The sequence below is a fragment of the Nycticebus coucang genome, chromosome 4, assembly GCF_027406575.1.
Source record: "Nycticebus coucang isolate mNycCou1 chromosome 4, mNycCou1.pri, whole genome shotgun sequence".
Lineage (NCBI taxonomy): Eukaryota > Metazoa > Chordata > Mammalia > Primates > Lorisidae > Nycticebus > Nycticebus coucang.
Window position 1 is genome coordinate 212,608 of NC_069783.1, and position 17,798 is coordinate 230,405.

The window sequence follows — 17,798 nt, forward strand, 5'->3', positions numbered from 1 at the left end:
AGTAAGTTGATGTGGATAGCTGGATGGACAGTGCCCTCTGTCCCCCTGGGCCACCTCTCTCTCGCTTTCTGCCACAGGGCCTTCTATTGAGTGAAAGTAGCTCCCTACAAGGGAACTAAAAGTCTAGATTAGAAATATTTTAATTCGCACACACCCATAGTGCATACTTGTATATTTAAAAGATAAGAAAGAGAAAGATTTGTGGAATCAGTCTTTTAGCACCTTCAATAACTTCTTGATCTTTGTCTAGTTTATTTCCTGAGGAGGTCAGTTCATTTGCTCCCTTTTGAACTACTTGGCCCTGGTACGCTTAATTATATCCAGAAAGGAGGACACTTGTGTGCTGGTTTATCTGTGGTCAATTGAGGAGCTTGTTTGTCTTTTTTTGATGCATATGTAACCTAGATGTTGAACATAAATCGGCTTAGTTGGGAAAAAATAATATAAAATGCTGGGAAAAGTTCTATGATACTGGCATTCTTAAATGTTGGTATGTTAACAGCATTTAATTTATAGGCAAATACAGGTAATTTCTATGTACTTTAAGATAATCTCAACTCATATGGGTATGTCAGAAAAGATTGTTTTCTTAATAAACTGGGGAGTTATAAAAGTACATCTGAGATATAAATCTGGTGTCTGCCTGCTTTTTATTGATAAGTGAAGAAACATTCAAAAGTATTGCCTGTAGTGTTTTTTCAAATGATCTGCATTTTATGTGCATATTTATCTTCAGTATTAAGAAGTAAAGTGATGAAAATGGGCACCTCCTGCCCGTGTTTTGTTCATGAAAGAAGTGTAAGGTCTCTGGCCTAGAAGTAGCTTTGCCCAGGGCCTCCCTAGGTGGCCCCTATGGAGCAGGTGAGTGGCAGTTTGCTGTCTTCCCTGTCTTGATTTTCCATTCATTGTTGGTGTCTTCAAATCCTGGGAGAACTTTTACTTAAAAAAAAAAAAAGAAAAGATAGAAAAATTATCATCCAAAGGCTGAGTGGATCATTGCCCAGAAGAATAGGAAGAGTTTAGAGGAAGGAGCGATGCAGGCCTTTTGGGTGCCTGTTCTGGGTACCATCAGGGTCCCAGGGGTAGAGGGGCCTTTACCCTGGACATGCTGGTGTCTGCTGGACCAGAGAGGGTAGCTTCCCCACCACGCTGTGTGGAAGGGCCACAGAATTGACACAGGAAGGCAGTTTACTTGGCTGAGTGGGTCTTGCTCCTAATGGAGCTACTCAGACATACAGACATGGGACGGTAAACAGAGTGGGAGTTTGGCTACGGTAGCCCAGAAGATAAAGAATTGGGAAGAAAAGACCAAGTAATTCGCTGCAGTTGGAAGGCAGGATTCCATAAGAACATTTAAAGACCGCTGTCCTTGTCACTCAGTGCTGGCTTCATCTGAAAGGGACGAAAGTCCTTGCTCTTCTGTCTTCATGGTCCGTGATGTTTATGTTGCAGCTCCTCAGACAGAAGTCAGGGCTCCTGACAACAACTCATGGCCCTGTCCTCATGCTGTGTCCAGACAGTTCATCTGTTTATGAGGCAGACACGACTGGGAAATGCATTGCTTTGCTGGATCCCACTTTATCTTTTAAAATAGAATCCAACTAGATTTGTTTAAAATGTATTTACTTGTAAAAATCTGAGACTGCTTTGAAGCCTTAAGGTTTCATGTTTTCATGATTACAAAATCATGTGGGAGATAATGGCTACAACCTTTTTTGGGATGTTTACTTCCAAATCAGGCTCAATTATGCCTCTGTATAGTATATAGTACCTTCTAGTTGTAGAACATGTTAATTATCCATTCTGTGACATTCTGCCAGTGTTGTGATCTCTGTGTAGATCTGCAAATCTTAAGTCTCAACACTGATCTTGTTAGGGGGTAGGAGCCACTTTGGAGACCGGCATTATAACAAACACTGCATTTATTACTGTATTTATTTACAGTATTTACATACTGCACAACAATGAATACTATTTTACATTTATGATACAAAGGACAAATGGAATGAACTTGGATATATTCACAGATTTTCACTCTGTCTCCAAAACACAACTGAAGTTTTATTTATTTTTCATGCCTTTTCAAATTAAACTCTGGGAATTTAATTGTAAAAGTAATACAAAGTATCAAATTATACCGTATGCTATATGAAAATATAGTTTAAGATTCTGCGTATTAAATATTCTTTGCAATTTTACCTAATCGGAAAATGAAATAATGTTATTTAATAGCACTGCATGTCAAATGTGGGGCATTTTCTTGGTTTTTAAAATAGTGGCAAGTGTCACTGTTGAGTACACTGATTTACTGAATACGTATCTGTAAAGTGTCAACAACATACAAAACTCAAAAGAATTATGGAAGTCTGCAAAAATAAATCTCTTATAGACGAGGGAATGTGTTTATAAAGATAGTTCTGTTTCCCTGCTGGTTTCCAAGGCACTTCTCATGGTTCCTGTGTCCTGCTCCTTCACTCCTGCACATCTCTGCTCACTGCTGAAAACAAAGACATTTGGTTTCACTTAACTATCAAATCCATAAGACTCTCAGGTATGGGATGTGACATTTACAAACATGAGGCACCTCAGTGTGCAGGTGTATTTCTCTGTTCCCAAAGTGTAGCCTCTTTTATTCGGTGTGACTTAATTCCACAGTTACTCTGTGTCTGCTGTGCTGAAGGAACAGAAATTATAAGTACCTGTGAATGCTTATTAAAGCTGAAGAACAGTGCTCAACCTCACGTGTGCTATCAGGGTCCTCAGTGAGTCAGTCCCCAGGGAGCTACTTTGTGGCAACGGGGGAAATGGCCAGGCAGCTGTAGGTGCTCACAAGGGCTAGCATGGCTAACAGCTTCATCAAGGTTGAGCACTGCCATTTCTAGTACTCCACTTTAGACTGTCCTAAACTACGGGTATGCCGTTTATTTTATGAAAATGATAAAGGTTATTAAAATTAGGTTGCATGTAATAGACTAGGTGCTTATTAAAACTGCCTTTCTTTGAGAATATTCTAGAGTTCAGGCTTCTCACTTAACTGACCTGTGAAGTCCAGATGATTATGTGACTCTTAGAGGGCTCTGCTGAAATGCAGTTTCTTTTGGCCTGAAGTGGTCAGTTAACAAGCTTTGGAAAGGACACAGGGCTTGCTCTGAGATCATGGTGCAGAGCCCCTTCCTGCCAAACTCCTGCATTCCAGACCAAGTCTTAGTGTGGTTTTGGGCGGGGACTTCAGCAGCAGCCTGGTCCTGTTGCTACAGCAGTAACCAGTGGCATGTGGAACTGCCCAGGTGATGGGGACATGTGCCTAACCCTGTCACCTTTCATATATTTCTTGCACAGTCACATTCTGATTGACTAGTGCAGGCTGGGGAAATATGGCAAAGGGCAGCAGTGCTGTGCACCATGACCATGCCTGCCCACATGCTGGGACCCTGTCCTCAGCCTGCCCAGGGTGTGCCCATTAATTCCATGCGTCTAAGCTCCATCACTGGAGCAGTGAGCTGGGGGAGGCATGTACATGTTTTCCAAGGATGTGCCTGGTTCTCTCTGTAAAGAGTGATAATGTAACAGTAGAGCAGCAGCAGTAGACAGAAAGTTAATAACATTTTCTTCTCCCCTGCCATATCTCCTTGGGGTGATTTACAGAAACATATGAGGTCTGACAATTAAGTTCGAGAACTCACCCTAGAAAAAGTGCTGCATACCTCCTTGCTGAATATCACTACAGTCACCCTCAAAGTCGCCCCTGGGGAAGCTGCACCAATGCCAGTGCCCACCCAGACAACCCTTCAAAGCAACTCTGGAACCTTTTTTCTGGAATGAACATCAGGGCAGTAATACAGGTCCAACAATTAAGTTCGCAAACTCATCCTAGAAAATTTGCTTTGAAGGGTGGACTAGGCACTGGAGTTGGCGCACAGCTTCCTGAGGGGAGTCTAGTGATGACTAGTGATGTTCAGCAATGAGGTGGGAAGCACCTTTTGTAGGGTATGTTCAAGAATGTCATTGTGAGACCTTGTATATTCATTCATTGATTTAAAAAGAAAAAGGTCTTTTTCTGGTACCATCTCATCTGGTAGATGAGAAACTAGGCTATCAAAGTGGGAAGAGGAGCCAAGCATGCCTTCACCTCCCCAAAGAGGAAGTGCAGTAGGTGGACCATGCCGGATGCCAACTCATGGGCCGGTGTGGTCACTCGCTGCATCCTGCATCACCTCCCCTTGCTCAAAGCTCTGCCTGCTCAGCACCTGCCTCCCTGTTGCTCTCGGCGCCCAACCCCTCACTGTTGCCCAGCTGCCCAGCGAGAGTGCCCACCCTCTCATCCACCTTACAGGAGACAAACCAGCACAGCCACTCAGAAAATGGAACTTCCCTTTGTGAGGAAGATTCCTGGACAGCTGTCTGTAGGCAGGAAGCAAGTCTCATTTGTGGTGTGTAGACAAACAGTGCCACATAGGACACAGAAGTGCATGACTGGTGACACTGAAGTGGCTGTCTAAAGTGACTGAGTTCTGTGGCATTTGCATCAGTGTGGCTGGCAGGCATGTTATTCCAGCCCCCCAGGAGGCCACTGCACAGAGTTCAGCCTGTGTGCCGCTGGTGCCTTTGTGTTTCCTTTAGGAGTTATGAAGGAACATTACCAACAGGAACACTCAGGAGAGCTGTTCCCTGAGCTGATCGGCACAGTAAGAGGCCCACACATCTACTGGGCATCACAGAATCTGCAGAGATAGGGCCATCATGTACTCACTGTGGGTGTCAGCGGGCGAATGAAAGCCCTATGGGGCAGGACGGATTTTAAGTGTGTGCCTGGTGTATGCACAGAGTGATGTGCTGATGTGCCATGTTTTGGATAATTCATAATGCTGCCCAAGGCCCTGTGGCTATGCTAGCAGGCGGCACCTCTTATTTAAGGCCAACATTTTGAGATGATTTGAGTGTTGTGTCAGCTTTACTCAAAAGTAGAACTATGTTAGCCAAAGAATGTGTGTCTTAACTCCCTTGAGTTTTTCATGTCCCAGGTGGGGTTCAGTTCCTCCGGGTGTACTCTGAAGCTGCTGTACAGGCTCACCTTTCCCTCCACGCATGCTGGGCTGACCGCCAGCCGAGTGAGGAGCCGGGCACATCTTTTATAGTCTGCAGTAGAAATAAATCACATACTTCTGTCAGTTACTTGAACAACAGTTAACAATTTTTTTTGCAAGTATGTTAACTGCTGAAGCCATTTTTTTTTTTTTTTTTTTTTTTAATATTCTGGATTCCCTGGAGCAGTATGAAGTCTGTCATCTGAAATCATGGGTTCTGAGTTGCTGGTTTAATAATTTATGGTTCTTCAAGGGCTTTAGCATCACATGGCGGAAGTCAGGTAATGTAACTGGCAGCCAGGGTGAGGCAGGCAGGGATAGAGCAGCCAGCCTGGGAGTCCTGGCTGCCCCTCTCTCCCCTCAGAGGCCATCAGAGCACACTGACACAGGCATTGCTTCCTAGCAGAGTCTTTCCATAGCCTCGTGTTACTTAACTTTTAGGTCATGTGCAGACTGAGCCCCAACCTGAGTTGACTGTGACACAAAAAATGCATTAAAATTTCAAAGAAAGTGGGTCGAAAGTCAAGTTGCAGAGCAAAGACCTGGACTGGACTGAGTGAGGAAAGAGGCCATACGCTGATTTCTGCTTACAGACCACTGCTCCTGACAGGTGAAATAATGTCCCCCTCTGCCATTCAAACAGGGGCTTCTGCAGAGAAAGCAAGCGAGGTTTAATGATCATGGCCATGAGACTTTCCTCAGGGTGAAGTTCTTTAGAAAGCAGCAGTAGTTTATAAATTACTAAAATTTATTTCTCAAAAATAGCAAAATCCTACTTGAAAATAGAAGAGTTTATGATGAGAATGTGCATGAATGAGCAAATCAAAAATAAATACATATATAATATGTTAGATACATAGCTAAATCTACTTCTAAAAATATTCCTTCTAAATATTTACAGCACGTTTTGTTGGGGTTCAAAGAGAAAAAAATGATCTAACTACTGACAGCTGGGTCATCTGCTCTTCCTGGGAGGCACCTACTCATAGAAGCAGTTTTCCCAAATGAGTTACGTGTCAGGATGCAGCAGAGTGTGTGAGTTCAATTTGCTTGTCTAGGATCCCAGCTAAGTACCTGTCCCTTTGCCATCCCAGTGTCTCCAGGAGCAGCTCTGGAACCCTGATGTGACACAGGTCGTCTGAGAACCTTATTAGGGTGCAGACTTTGCTCAGCAAGTCTGGATGAGACTTAGTTCTGTATTTCCAACAAACACCCCTTGGGACGTACTTTGAGACCCTCTAAGCTCCTTTCAGTTCTCACATCCTGGGAGTCCAGGGATTTTCTTCTCTGCAGCCTAAAGCAGCACGGATTCGGTTCAGCTTCTGCTCTGCAGTTCTTGATGGGCGAAGAGGAGAGGAAATCACCTAAGGAGCTGCTGTCTCAATGTACTCCATATGCCAGTTTCCCACCCTTGAAGACCCAAGATGGGCTGTGACCAGAAGTCTGGTGTTACACAGCTGAGTCACTGTGAGCAAAAGGATGTGGGCATGAGACCCTCGTCCTGGCTTTGCAGCTGCTAACTGCCTGACTTACTAATGTAAACTCTCTCCTTCCTCATCCATAGATAAAAAGTAAGATGTGATGACCCAAAGGTCACTTTCACATTTAGAATCCATGATACTAGTATTTTAAGAGAATACTTGATATAAAATAAATGCCAATTTAAAGACTAAAGATGACAAGGGTCTGCGGCCCCAGGAAACAGGTCAGTAATTCTCTAACAAGATGATTCCATTTCAGTGGAACATAAGGGAGCAACATTGTCATAGGTCCACAGGGCCTGGATGAGGGGGCCAGTGGGTGCCCTTGGGTGGCACTTGAGACAAAACCGTAGGGAGTGTGTGCTGGCCTCAGCATTAGGACAGTGTGTGGCTGGGGCATAATTCAGGCCCAGGGATACTCCTGGTGGTGTGACATGTTGGATGTGCACAGGCCTCAGCCTTGTCTGCAAAGTGCTGCTGGTGCCACTGGCTAGCTGAGTGTCACTGGCACATGCCAGTGAAGAAGCCCTACAAATAATGATGGTCACTATTTGGAGTAACTTCGCTGCCTAAAAAAAGAAAATAGAAACTTCTACCTCATGTAAATATTTTTTTTTTTTTTCTTTTTGGTTAGGCAGGACAGGCAAGTCTGCTTTGCTGAGACCAGGTAGCGAGATTCCTGGTGTGCACATGGGTTTCCTCCTGTGAGCCTCAGGGAGAAAGTAGAAGTCCTGACATAGCAGGCGGCTTGGACTCTGTTAGTCTAAGTCCCTGTCGTTGGTCTGTGTTTTGTGAGGCACAGAGAGATACTTCATGGGGAATATGTGTTTCATTCAGGTACACACCAGAAGACCTGCAGGGGAGAAAGCTGCCGCTGGGCACTAGGCTGCCGAGGGCAGCTCTGCACTTCTGAACTGGAGATGAAGCCACCAAAAACCCAAGAATTTTGAAATAGTAAAATTCCTGGGTGATGAGGTTATAATTACTGATAAGAGAAGAAGCCTGTGGAAGAAGCTCCACTGGAATGGTCCAGGCGACCTGGTTCTTTATACCTAGAGGACAGCCCTGGGCAGAAGTCATTTTAGTGACTCATTCTTAACATTCGTTTGATGGTCATAGTTGAGTGGACATATACAGCCTTCATGTCAGAATTGATGAATGAAAGGAGAATGTGAATGGAAGAGGTAAACCCATTTCAAAAGTTGATTGTTCCAGTGGCTGTCACTGACTTTCAGTTTGGCATCACCTTCTTCTGGACTCTGATCATCGTGGCCCCTAAAGCCAGAGTCCCATCTGATGAAATGGAAGATGTGAAGACAGCAGTCTACACTGTGCTTATATTTACAAAGAATTCTAAAGTCGTTACTTACATGCAGGAATGGTACAGTCTCTGGTGTTGTGATAAAGTCTGTGGAAATGTCTGCTGCACTTTGGGCTAAAATAAAGAGGGCCTGGAACACAGAAGGGGAAACAGATCATGAACATGCATGCGTGGGGCAGCACGGAGCTCGGGGGAATGAGGGATGAGGAGAAAACTTACCTGTAAGGTGTTTTAAAAACTTGTCCTTCATCCTCAGATCTCGAGGAACAATTTCTGTTTCAGAGAAAATAATTATTATATTCCCTGAATGAAGTATTTTTTAAATGTGATCTTAAGTAGTTGGAAACTGCATTAAAAATGTTACATTGAACTAAAAAAAAAAAAAAAGATTGGAGCACCTTGATTGTTATATGGGACACAATGCAAAGTCTTATGATGAGGGACATATTGTTTTCAAATAGTATTAATTAACTGCTCATAAAGCTTCAATATTATCTATTCTCTACCTCCAGAGTAGAGAGTCCTTAAAGGTACAGCTTCCACTGAATTAATGACTTTGACACTTTTATTTTGAAGAGCTTGGGAATTAAATCTCACAACATTTTGAAGTTCTAGAAAGAAAACCTGACCCTCAAACAAAAAAATTTTATGGAATGTTACTTTTTCTAGAAAAATACTTAGAACAAGGATTCAATGCCTTTATGGCCACCTGTTCGCAAGGTAGAAGTGTATATTAGCCTGCTGTATAAGGTGAAACTCCTAGGGAGAGACTCTTTCAAGCAAACCTCTTCCACAGTTCTCTGCACAGGACACTGGCAAGGGTCCCACTGTCATTCTCTCTCATTTCAGCTTTTGTTTTTGCTTTTTTTTTTTTTTTTACAGTAATCTGTAATCACTTTGCATTCTCTGTTTTCAGCCAAAGACTTGGCCCTGGTGGCAAGTGATGCCAGCCTCTCACCAGGAGGACTACAGTCCCCTTCCAGCACCTTCACAGTGAGGCTGGGGCAGCTCCCCAGCGTCAGTCTTCATTTACTCCTAACTTTAGCCGGTCTATGTAAAATTGACCTTATCATATTTGACCTAATTGTGTCATGAAAGCATTAAAAGCTTACATGCTTTCCTGGGAAATTACCCTTGGGGCGGCCACTGGAAAAGGCCCTGCTTCAGGAGACCTCTGGAACTTTTCTCAGTTGAAAATGCTTTGCTGAAAATACTTCCATTTCAAAAATAACAGATGACAATTATGTGCGGAAAACAGTGACCTGGGCAACAGCTAACACTTGCCAGAGCGGGCTAGGATGGTTACCTGGAAGGACTGGAGCCTGGTCCTCCTATTGCTACTATTTTATTTTTCTTTAAAAGAAAAAAAAAATCTCCTTTAAAAAAATGATTAAAATTGATATCTCTTTTTGAAGTGTATTTCTCAACACGGATTCTCTTTCAGCACATTCGAGTCCTGGTGTCTCAGACTCACCCACTCTCTGTTCGTCCTGTGAAGGCCCGAAGTCCAGGACCTGGCCGGGACCGGGGGCGCAGTCCTGCCCGCCGTGGGGCTGCGGCCTCGCGTACTCTCCGGGCTGGTGTTTCTTGAGCTCCTGGACGATCTCCACAAGCAGCCGCAGCAAGGTCTGCCCGTCTGCGGGCTCCCGGGACTCCGCGCGCGCCCGGCCGGGCCCCGCCGCCCCCAGCACCAGCAACAGCCCCAGGAGGAGGGGGCGCACAGGTCCGCGCATCGTCCGTTCGGGTCCTGGGCTGGGCAAGGAGGGGCCTGGGGGCCGGAGAGAAAGTCAGCGGCCGCGGCAAAGGGAGGGAGCCACTCCCGCCGCGGTCGGCCGGGACACCCGGTCCCCGAGGAGGGCGTCCGCGTGGTCCCGGCCGGGCCGCAGGTGAGGGCGACAGGGGCGGAGGTGCCAGCAGATGTCCAGCCCCGCCGCAGCAGCCAGAGGCGCCCCTGCCCCGGGCGCCCCGCCCCCGCTTGCCGGACCCGAACTTTCGTCGGAATGGCAGCGTCTGCTGGAGCCCCGCAGTATGGAGCATCCGCGCAACTTTCTTTAACCTTTAGGAGCCATGCGGTGCCCAGGGAACCCCTCTTCCAGAAAGCAGCGCAGCGCGACGGGTCAGGGCTGCTGCACTCAAGCTCCCAGCGTCGCCTTTGTGCGGTGTCGCCCCGGCCGGCTCCGAGTCCCCGCAACCCGCCAAAGAGCCCCAACACGGTGCCCTGGCTCCTGACGCCCGCCAAGCCAGGTTTTGGAAGCCCTGGCCACCACCTGCCCGCGCCGCCCGCGGCCACCTGCGTGTCGGATCCCGCTGCTTACCTGCGTCCGCGCCCGGCAGCCGCGGTAGTGTCCGGCCGTCTGACCGCGCGTCTGCCCCGGCGTCTGTCCTTGCGCCCGGACACGCGCACCCTTCTACTCCATGCCCGGAGGCTCCCGGCTCGCAGAGCGCATGGGACGCGGGGACGCGGGGACTCGGTGGCTCCGAGCAAAGGACCACGGCCGCCCCGGGGTGCGCCGGCGCCGAGCCCCGCCTCGGACCTCGGGGCGCTTCTTATCCCCGCGCCCGCCGACGTCAGGCGGGTCCCCGAGGGCTCTAAGCGGGGCTTTAATTAGAACCCGCAGAAGTGCTCGTAACCCGGTGCGGATCTTCGTCAGCCGCCCCGCCGCCCCCCGCCCCATCCCTCCCGGTCCTCTCCCGGTCTCCCCTCCCCCGTCCCCTTCCTTTCCGCCCCCTCTCCCCTCCCCACCTCCCTGGTGCTGCGTCTCCTCCTCTTCCCCCGGTTTCTCCTCCTCCCGCCCCTCCCTCTCCCCCCTCCCGGTCTGTTTCCCTCCGTTCCTGTCACTTGTGACAGGATGAGAAGAAACGCCTTTACCAGGAACTCGGATCTGTTTTTGTCTAAATGTAGCTCTCGGGCTATTAAAAAAGGAGCCTCCTGATTGCCTCGACATTTAATAAGTCAATTAGAGTCTATGCGTTTGGAGAGATTCGCCGCGTCCTAGGGCCGCAGTCGGGACCCCGTGCGACCTGGAGCCCGGGTCCCCAGGCTGGGCGGCCCCTCAGGCGGGGGCTGGACTAGCGGGCAGGAGGCGCTCGGGGCGCCCTGAGGTGCGTGCAGCGCCCGGCCGGGGGGAGGGACCCACGCCCCCCCCCCGCAGCCCCCCAGCTCCGCAGCCCGCGCGAGGACCCGCGGGGACCTCTGCGGCCGCCCCGAGTGGGACGCCGGGCCGAAGGCCACCAATTCCCGGCTTGGAAACGCCTGCAGAGGGCACGTGCCTCCAAGGGCTATTCCTTAGGAAAGTTTGGTTCCTTGGATGCAGCCAGGCACATTTGTGAGAGTTCAACAATTTCCCTCTAATTTTTTTCTTGTAAAATGTATTATCAATCAGTTGCGCACTTTCCCATACCATTGGTGCTTTCTGGGCAAGAGCTGGATACCCTCCAAGTCTGCGATGTGATTGGGAAAGGTGTTGTGAGTACAATACCAGAAAGGGAGCGAGTGGGCAGGGATTAAAAGCCTCCACCATTAGCGGCGCAGTTACACAATGGCAGCGCGCGAAGTCGCCGCCGAGCGCACGTGCGCCGAAGGCTTCCCAGCCCCAGGTTTCCAGAAACTCAGCGGGTGCAGCTTTCACCCCACCGCTCTCCCTTAGTGGGCCTGCTTCCCCGGGGAAGGGAGGGTGGGTGTGGGTGCGGGGCGCACTGGGTAGAGATGGAAGGTATTAGAGGGGCCCAGACCGCCCTCCTCTGAGTGTGGGATATCGCTGCTTTTTAAAAGCAAATGGTTTGATTTCACAGAAGGATCTTTCCCCAAGCAACATAACTGAAATGTGAACGTTTCTGCTAAAATACAGTCAGGAAAAAGTACAATTTCATGTCAAACAGATTTAGGCAGATAAGATGAGGTATTTTTCCCTTTTTCCTTTCCCCATGCCTTCTAGAAGAAATTTAAGTTCCTCTTTCGAGAGCAACTCCCAGTGCTGAAGTTGACCCCCACACACACACTTGCCTTCGCCTCACCCGCCCCACCTGTGGTCCCCGCGCTGCTGGCGCAATGGAAATACGAACAGATTTTATTTTTGCAAGAATATTTTGGTATAAAACAGTTTTTGAAAACAAAATCTTGGTATGGTGAAAAAAAAGAAATTATCCTAATCACGTTATTTTAAGTTTACATGAACTCTTTCAACATAGTATTTTATACAATCAAAAGCTACACTTTCTTTTTCTAAATAATACTAGTAGGATCCACCTTCCCCTCCACCCTAACATAAGCAAATGCTATCCTCCGGGAAGCCTTGCTAGTAATTAATTTATCTTTTTTTTTCTTTTGCAGCTTTTAGCAGGACGGATCACTGGATCCCTTGAGCGACTTTGCTGCCTCCTGGCTGTGTGATAGCACAACCTTAGACCCCAGTGCGCTCTTGGGCGCAGTAGCTATGGAACTTGGGCCTGGCTGGCGTTTGGGTTCGTGAGATCTGACAGTTAATGATAGGACACTCAGGTGTTCGTTCATTCATTCATTTTTGGAAAGTTCTGTGTTAAAATTACCCTAGGTATCCCTCCTTTTACATTAACAATTTTTACAGATTTTTAAAAGCTAAAAGAGTATATTGATTTTTTTTATCTTTACTGAGCTTTTCCAGTAATGGTATCAGGATGAACTCCTTGGACGTCTCTGGCCACTAGAAACATGTAGAGCATGCCCTGTTGTGCAGGAGGATGGGTGCAGGACCATCTTCCCCCTGCCCGAAGAACCCCATGCTTTCTACCCATGACTTAAAAACAGCCCAAGTGAGAGACATCTGGGTTTGAACCCTGTCTTTCCAGCGCCCATGTAGTGTGACCATGGTCCAGGCACTCGGACCTGCTGTCAAAGGCAAAATAAGGTGTGGACGAGGCCGCAGGATCCTCAGCTTGTGCTGATGAATCACTTAGTCACTCTACTTCTTTTGTGCCAAATGAGGTGATTGAGCATGGTCCCAAACTCTGAAACGGTGTAATTCTGTCATTGTTACCAAAAAAGTTTGAAACAGTAAAATTCGGTGTTTCTTGAAAAAAGCTGAAGATAATTTACTTGAAGTCATCACTATAAGTTTCAGACAAGAAGAGGTGATATAATTAAATTAAATTTAATTTCTTCCTTTGGTAAGTGAAGAAGTTTCTTCTGTCAAGGGTCCAAGAAGCCAAAAAGATAAGAGACAAAATTAGCAACAAACTATATTCTACTGGCAAAAAATAATTTCTTTTGCTAGATTTGATTTAGTTTGGTTTTCTTTTTGAGAAAACTATATTGAATCATAGGAAGAAAACCAAGCAGAGAGAAAAAAGGTTGAGTGTAGTCCTCATTCCTGCTGTGTGTGTCAGTGTCAGGAGGTGGGCAAGTCATTTTTTCAATTTATAAATAGTATAAAGTTCTAGTGTTTCAACTGCAGGCCATTTTCTCTTTTTCCTAAAGGTATATATTTAATATATACCAGATTAATAATAACTGCCTTTGAAGACTTCTAAAATAAATATACATTCACAACATATTTTAAAATGTTATATTTGTTAAACCATTATGTTAACCTGGGAAAGATTCACCTTTCTTAGGTGCCACTAAGGACATTCATTATTTGTGGGAGGAAGTCAAAGTATCAACATCAACAGGAGTCTGGAAGAAGTTGATTCCAATCCTCATAGTGACTTTGAGGGGCTCAAGACTTCAGCAAATGAAATAATGGTGTGGGAACACCACGTGAACTATAATCAGCAGTGGAGCTTAAAGATGTGGCTGAATTGCTGTAATCTCATGACAAAACTTTAAGAGATGAGGAGTTGCTACGTAGGGATGAGCAAAGATACTGTTTTTTTGAGAGGGAATCCACTTCAGGAGAAGATGCTGTGGACGCTGTTGTGCTACTGTTGTATACTGACAACAAGGATTTAGAATATTCCACAGATTTAGTTGATAGAGCAGCAGCAGGCTTTTCAAAGATCGACTCCAATTTTGAAAGTTCTTCGGTGAGTAAAATAGAATCAAAGAGCATCATGTGCTACAGAGAAATCCTTTGCAAAAGGAAGGGTCAGTTGGTGTGGAAACATTCCTTGTCTTATTTTTAGAAATTACCACTCCAGCCTTCAGCAGCCACCACCCCAATAAATCTGCAGCCATAGGCAACACAACAGGACCCTCCTGCACCCAAATGATTACTACTTGATAAAGGCTAAGATGACCATTAGCATGTTTTGCCAATAAGGTATTTTCTAATTAAAGTTTGTACATTTTTCAACATAATACTAATGCACACTTAATAGACTGTGGCATTGTGTAAACTAACTTTTATATACAATGGGAAACCAAAAGAATTCATGTGACCTGCTTTATTGTGATAGTCACTTTACTTTGGTGGTCTAGAACCCAACCCACAGCACCTTCAAGGTGTGCCTGTGTGTTGTTTTCATTGTATACGTAATCATTACTATAATACATATTTTAAAAACACATATTAAGAAATTATCATATTAAGAATGATAATAACCAATTCTCACAGTGTCACATTAAAATTTGAATATCTTTTTTTTTTTTTACAGTTTGGCCTGGGCTGGGTTTGAACCCACAACCTCCGGCATATGGGGCCGGCGTCCTACTCCTTTGAGCCACAGGCACCGCCCAAGATTTGAATAATACCTTGATCAAAATATTATTCATTTCATATGAAAGCTATAACCCAGTTATAACCTAAGAATATGGGGAAGGGATAGAGGGAGGGGATGGGTGGAGGGAGGGTGATTGGTGGGACCACACCTACAGTGGATCTTACAAGGGTACATGTGAAACTTAGAAAATGTAGAATATAATTGTCTTAACACAGTAACTAAGAAAATGCCAGGAAGGCTATGTTAACCAGTGTGATGAAAATATGTCAAATGGTCTATAAAACCAGTGTATGGTGCCCCATGATCGCATTAATGTATACAGCTATGATTTAATAATAAAAAAATATGTATCATTCATTTGGCAGGTGGCAGTGGGGGATGATTGCTGTCCCTGCAGTGGGGAGAGTGAGAAGAGATTCCTTCTTTAACAGGAATACTTTATAGCCTGTGTTTTTAAATTGCTATAACTTTATTGAAATTAAAATACATTTTAATTGACATGTATTTTCACAGTTGACTTTACATTGCATTTTCATTATAAAATAGTAGCTGGACATACAGAGCAAGAAGTGCAGTTTGCGTCATTCAGAATCTGAGACTTGACTTTTTGTCTCAGCATGGCTTTTACTCAATGTCACTGGTTACCATGATGCTACTGGGGATGAAACCAATCTAAGGACAGTCTAGGCCAGTGGTTCTCAACCTGTGGGTCGTGACCCACAGTAACTGTATTAAAGGGCTGCGGCATTAGGAAGGTTGAGAACCACTGGTCTAGACTGAAATGCCTGGAATGATGGATGTGATTTTTCTTGGCATTCCTAGTTGAAGTGTTAGCCATAAATGTCAATTTTCTAGGGTGTTATTTTGCTAAAATTAATTGATAGCTACTTAAAGGGATTGATAGCTCTTCTCACTGCCCATGATTTGTTTTCATTCAAACCTTGATGAGTATTTCTAATGGTGAATTTCATGTACATATCATAATATGAAGTTTCATTTTTATTTTCAGCAGATTGAAATCACAGAGTGATAGAAAATAGTGAAAAGAAATTTGTGTCAACTCCAAAGTTGTAGCTTTAAATCTACCCATGCATATCTCTAGCCATCTATCATCTGTCTATAATTTGTATGTACAAGAAGTGAAAGGGCTCATTACATTTTTACTTTTATGCGTACCATTATTATTAGCAGATTTGTGCATTATTATTAGCAGATTTGTGAAAGAATAGCCCTGTATGAAAGGGTTTGGTGATTTCCTGCATCTTGTAAAGTGCATTCAGTTTTGAGAAACTGTTATATACTGTGTCAGTGTCTACTCTTTTCACAATCATATGTAAAATTAAAAATAAGATCAGTCATCCAGATGCTTCCAAATGTTCAGCATCTGTAGTGCAGTGGCTCACACCTGTAATCCTAGCACTTTGGGAGGCTGAGGCAGGTGGATTGCTTGAGTTCACAGGTTCAAGACCAGCCTGAGCCAGAGCAAGACCTCGTCTCTAAAAAAATAGCTGGGCGTCGTGGCGGGTGCTGGTAGTCACAGCTACTCGGGAGGCTGAGACAAGAGAATCACTGAGCCAAGAATTTGAGGTTGCTGCGAGCTTTGACTCTGTGGCACTCTATAGAAGGCGACAAAGTGAAACTGTCTCAAAAAACAAAAATGAAATTCCATCTGAAAGGCTGGCTCTGTGTTTTACAAAGTGTTTTTTTGGAGCTGACTGTAAGGATATGCTTGTAGTAACTTATGTGTATCCCTGAGAAATATAGGTGGAATTTAAATTGAACTGGATCTTAAATGTGCTAAAGATGTTTGTTACTTAAAGACCCTCTGGTCAATTTACTTTATTTTTTCTTCCTTTTTTTTTTTTTATTGTTGGGGATTCATTGAGGGTACAATAAGCCAGTTTACACTGGTTGCATTTGTTAGGTAAAGTCCCTCTTGCAATCATGTCTTGCCCCCAGAAGGTGTGGCACACACCAAGGCCCCACCCCCTCCCTCCTTCCCTCTCTCTGGTTGGTTAATTTACTTTTAAAACAAGCACTTTATGAGGGAAAAAGCTATTCATTATGATATTTTTTAAACCTAACTTTCTTTATGTCACTATGTAAAGGAATTTTAAAATAATTTGTGAATGTTTTGGAATTATTTACATTATTTCTTTACATTTTATTTTACAATTGTTATTTTAATGTTAGTTTAACTTTTGATGGCTACATAAGAACATTAGAACAAAGATCTTTTTGCTGCTGTGGGATTCTGCATTACCAAGCTCATTCATGTCAAGTAGGCTTGAGCTAACTGCTGTTCAAGAATGATGCATTTTATTACTAATACTATTGTCATCATCATGATCACTTCCATGAAATCTTCTATGAGGGTCACAGAGGATCATCTTCACATTACATAGGTATTCATTCTTTTTCTGTACACACAGTTCTTTCCCCAAAATGTTGACAGATATTGGTTGGATCAAACACGTAAGTCTCAAACACTTCTGAACCAACACACATAGATACAGACATAGACACACACACAGATACCTACACCATGTAGACACACACAGACACACACACACAGACATACAGACACACATAAACACACAGACACACACACAGATACCTACACCATGTAGACACACACAGACACACACACACAGACATACAGACACACATAAACACACAGACACACACACAGATACCTACACCATGTAGACACACACAGACACACACAGACAGACATATAGACACACGTAAACACACATAAACACAGACACACACACAGATACCTACACCATGTAGACACACGCAGACACACACAGACATAGACACACGTAAACACACAGACACACACACAGATACCTACACCATGTAGACACACGCAGACACACACAGACATACATACAGACACACGTAAACACACAGCCATACACACAGACACACACACACATGCAGAGACACACACACACAAGGCAACTGTTTCCTTCACAGCTCTCATGTGACTTAGAGGCCATTGGTCCCTGTGGCTGCCCCTACATGTCCTCTGTCGCCCTGGTGCTGGTGGGGTCCTCAAACTTTGTTGGGGATCAGCGCCCTGCCCGCACCCCAGCCCACACATTCAGTGAATCAGGAACTGGCTTTTAAGAGATCCTCGGGTGATGGATGTCACATTCAATGTTGAAGCACTAATTTAGATTCTTCTAAATGTTGATTTCTGGGAATGATGAAGAATTTCTCCTTTCTTTGCTGCATCGCTATTGCAAATTTCACAGCACACAGGCC

The 17,798-nt window shown here is 45.0% G+C and overlaps 1 protein-coding gene across 2 annotated transcripts; it reads right to left on the reverse strand.

Moving 5' to 3' along the window:
• Positions 1 to 1,077: 1,077 nt before the first annotated feature.
• Positions 1,078 to 10,316, reverse strand: ALKAL2 (ALK and LTK ligand 2). 2 transcript variants are annotated; one of them, XM_053588168.1, is made up of 6 exons: positions 10,202 to 10,316; positions 9,361 to 9,654; positions 8,106 to 8,159; positions 7,936 to 8,016; positions 5,072 to 5,136; positions 1,078 to 2,494 (listed from the first exon to the last, which is right to left on the reverse strand). In XM_053588168.1, exons 2-6 carry the CDS (start codon positions 9,617 to 9,619, stop codon positions 2,492 to 2,494), a joined length of 462 nt encoding a protein of 153 aa, XP_053444143.1. In that variant the 5' UTR covers positions 9,620 to 9,654; positions 10,202 to 10,316; the 3' UTR covers positions 1,078 to 2,491. The 2 variants fall into 2 exon arrangements, with proteins under 2 accessions (XP_053444143.1, XP_053444142.1); XM_053588167.1 differs by having other exon boundaries at positions 1,078 to 2,497.
• Positions 10,317 to 17,798: the final 7,482 nt, after the last annotated feature.

Coding starts and splice junctions, on each gene's coding strand:
- ALKAL2 (XM_053588167.1), bottom strand. CDS start 9,619: ATGCGCGGACCTGTGCGCCCCCTCCTCCTGGGGCTGTTGCTGGTGCTG. Junction 8,160..9,360: donor ACAGGACGAACAGAGAGTGG/GTGAGTCTGAGA, acceptor TCTCTGAAACAG/AAATTGTTCCTCGAGATCTG. Junction 8,017..8,105: donor GTTTTTAAAACACCTTACAG/GTAAGTTTTCTC, acceptor TCTGTGTTCCAG/GCCCTCTTTATTTTAGCCCA.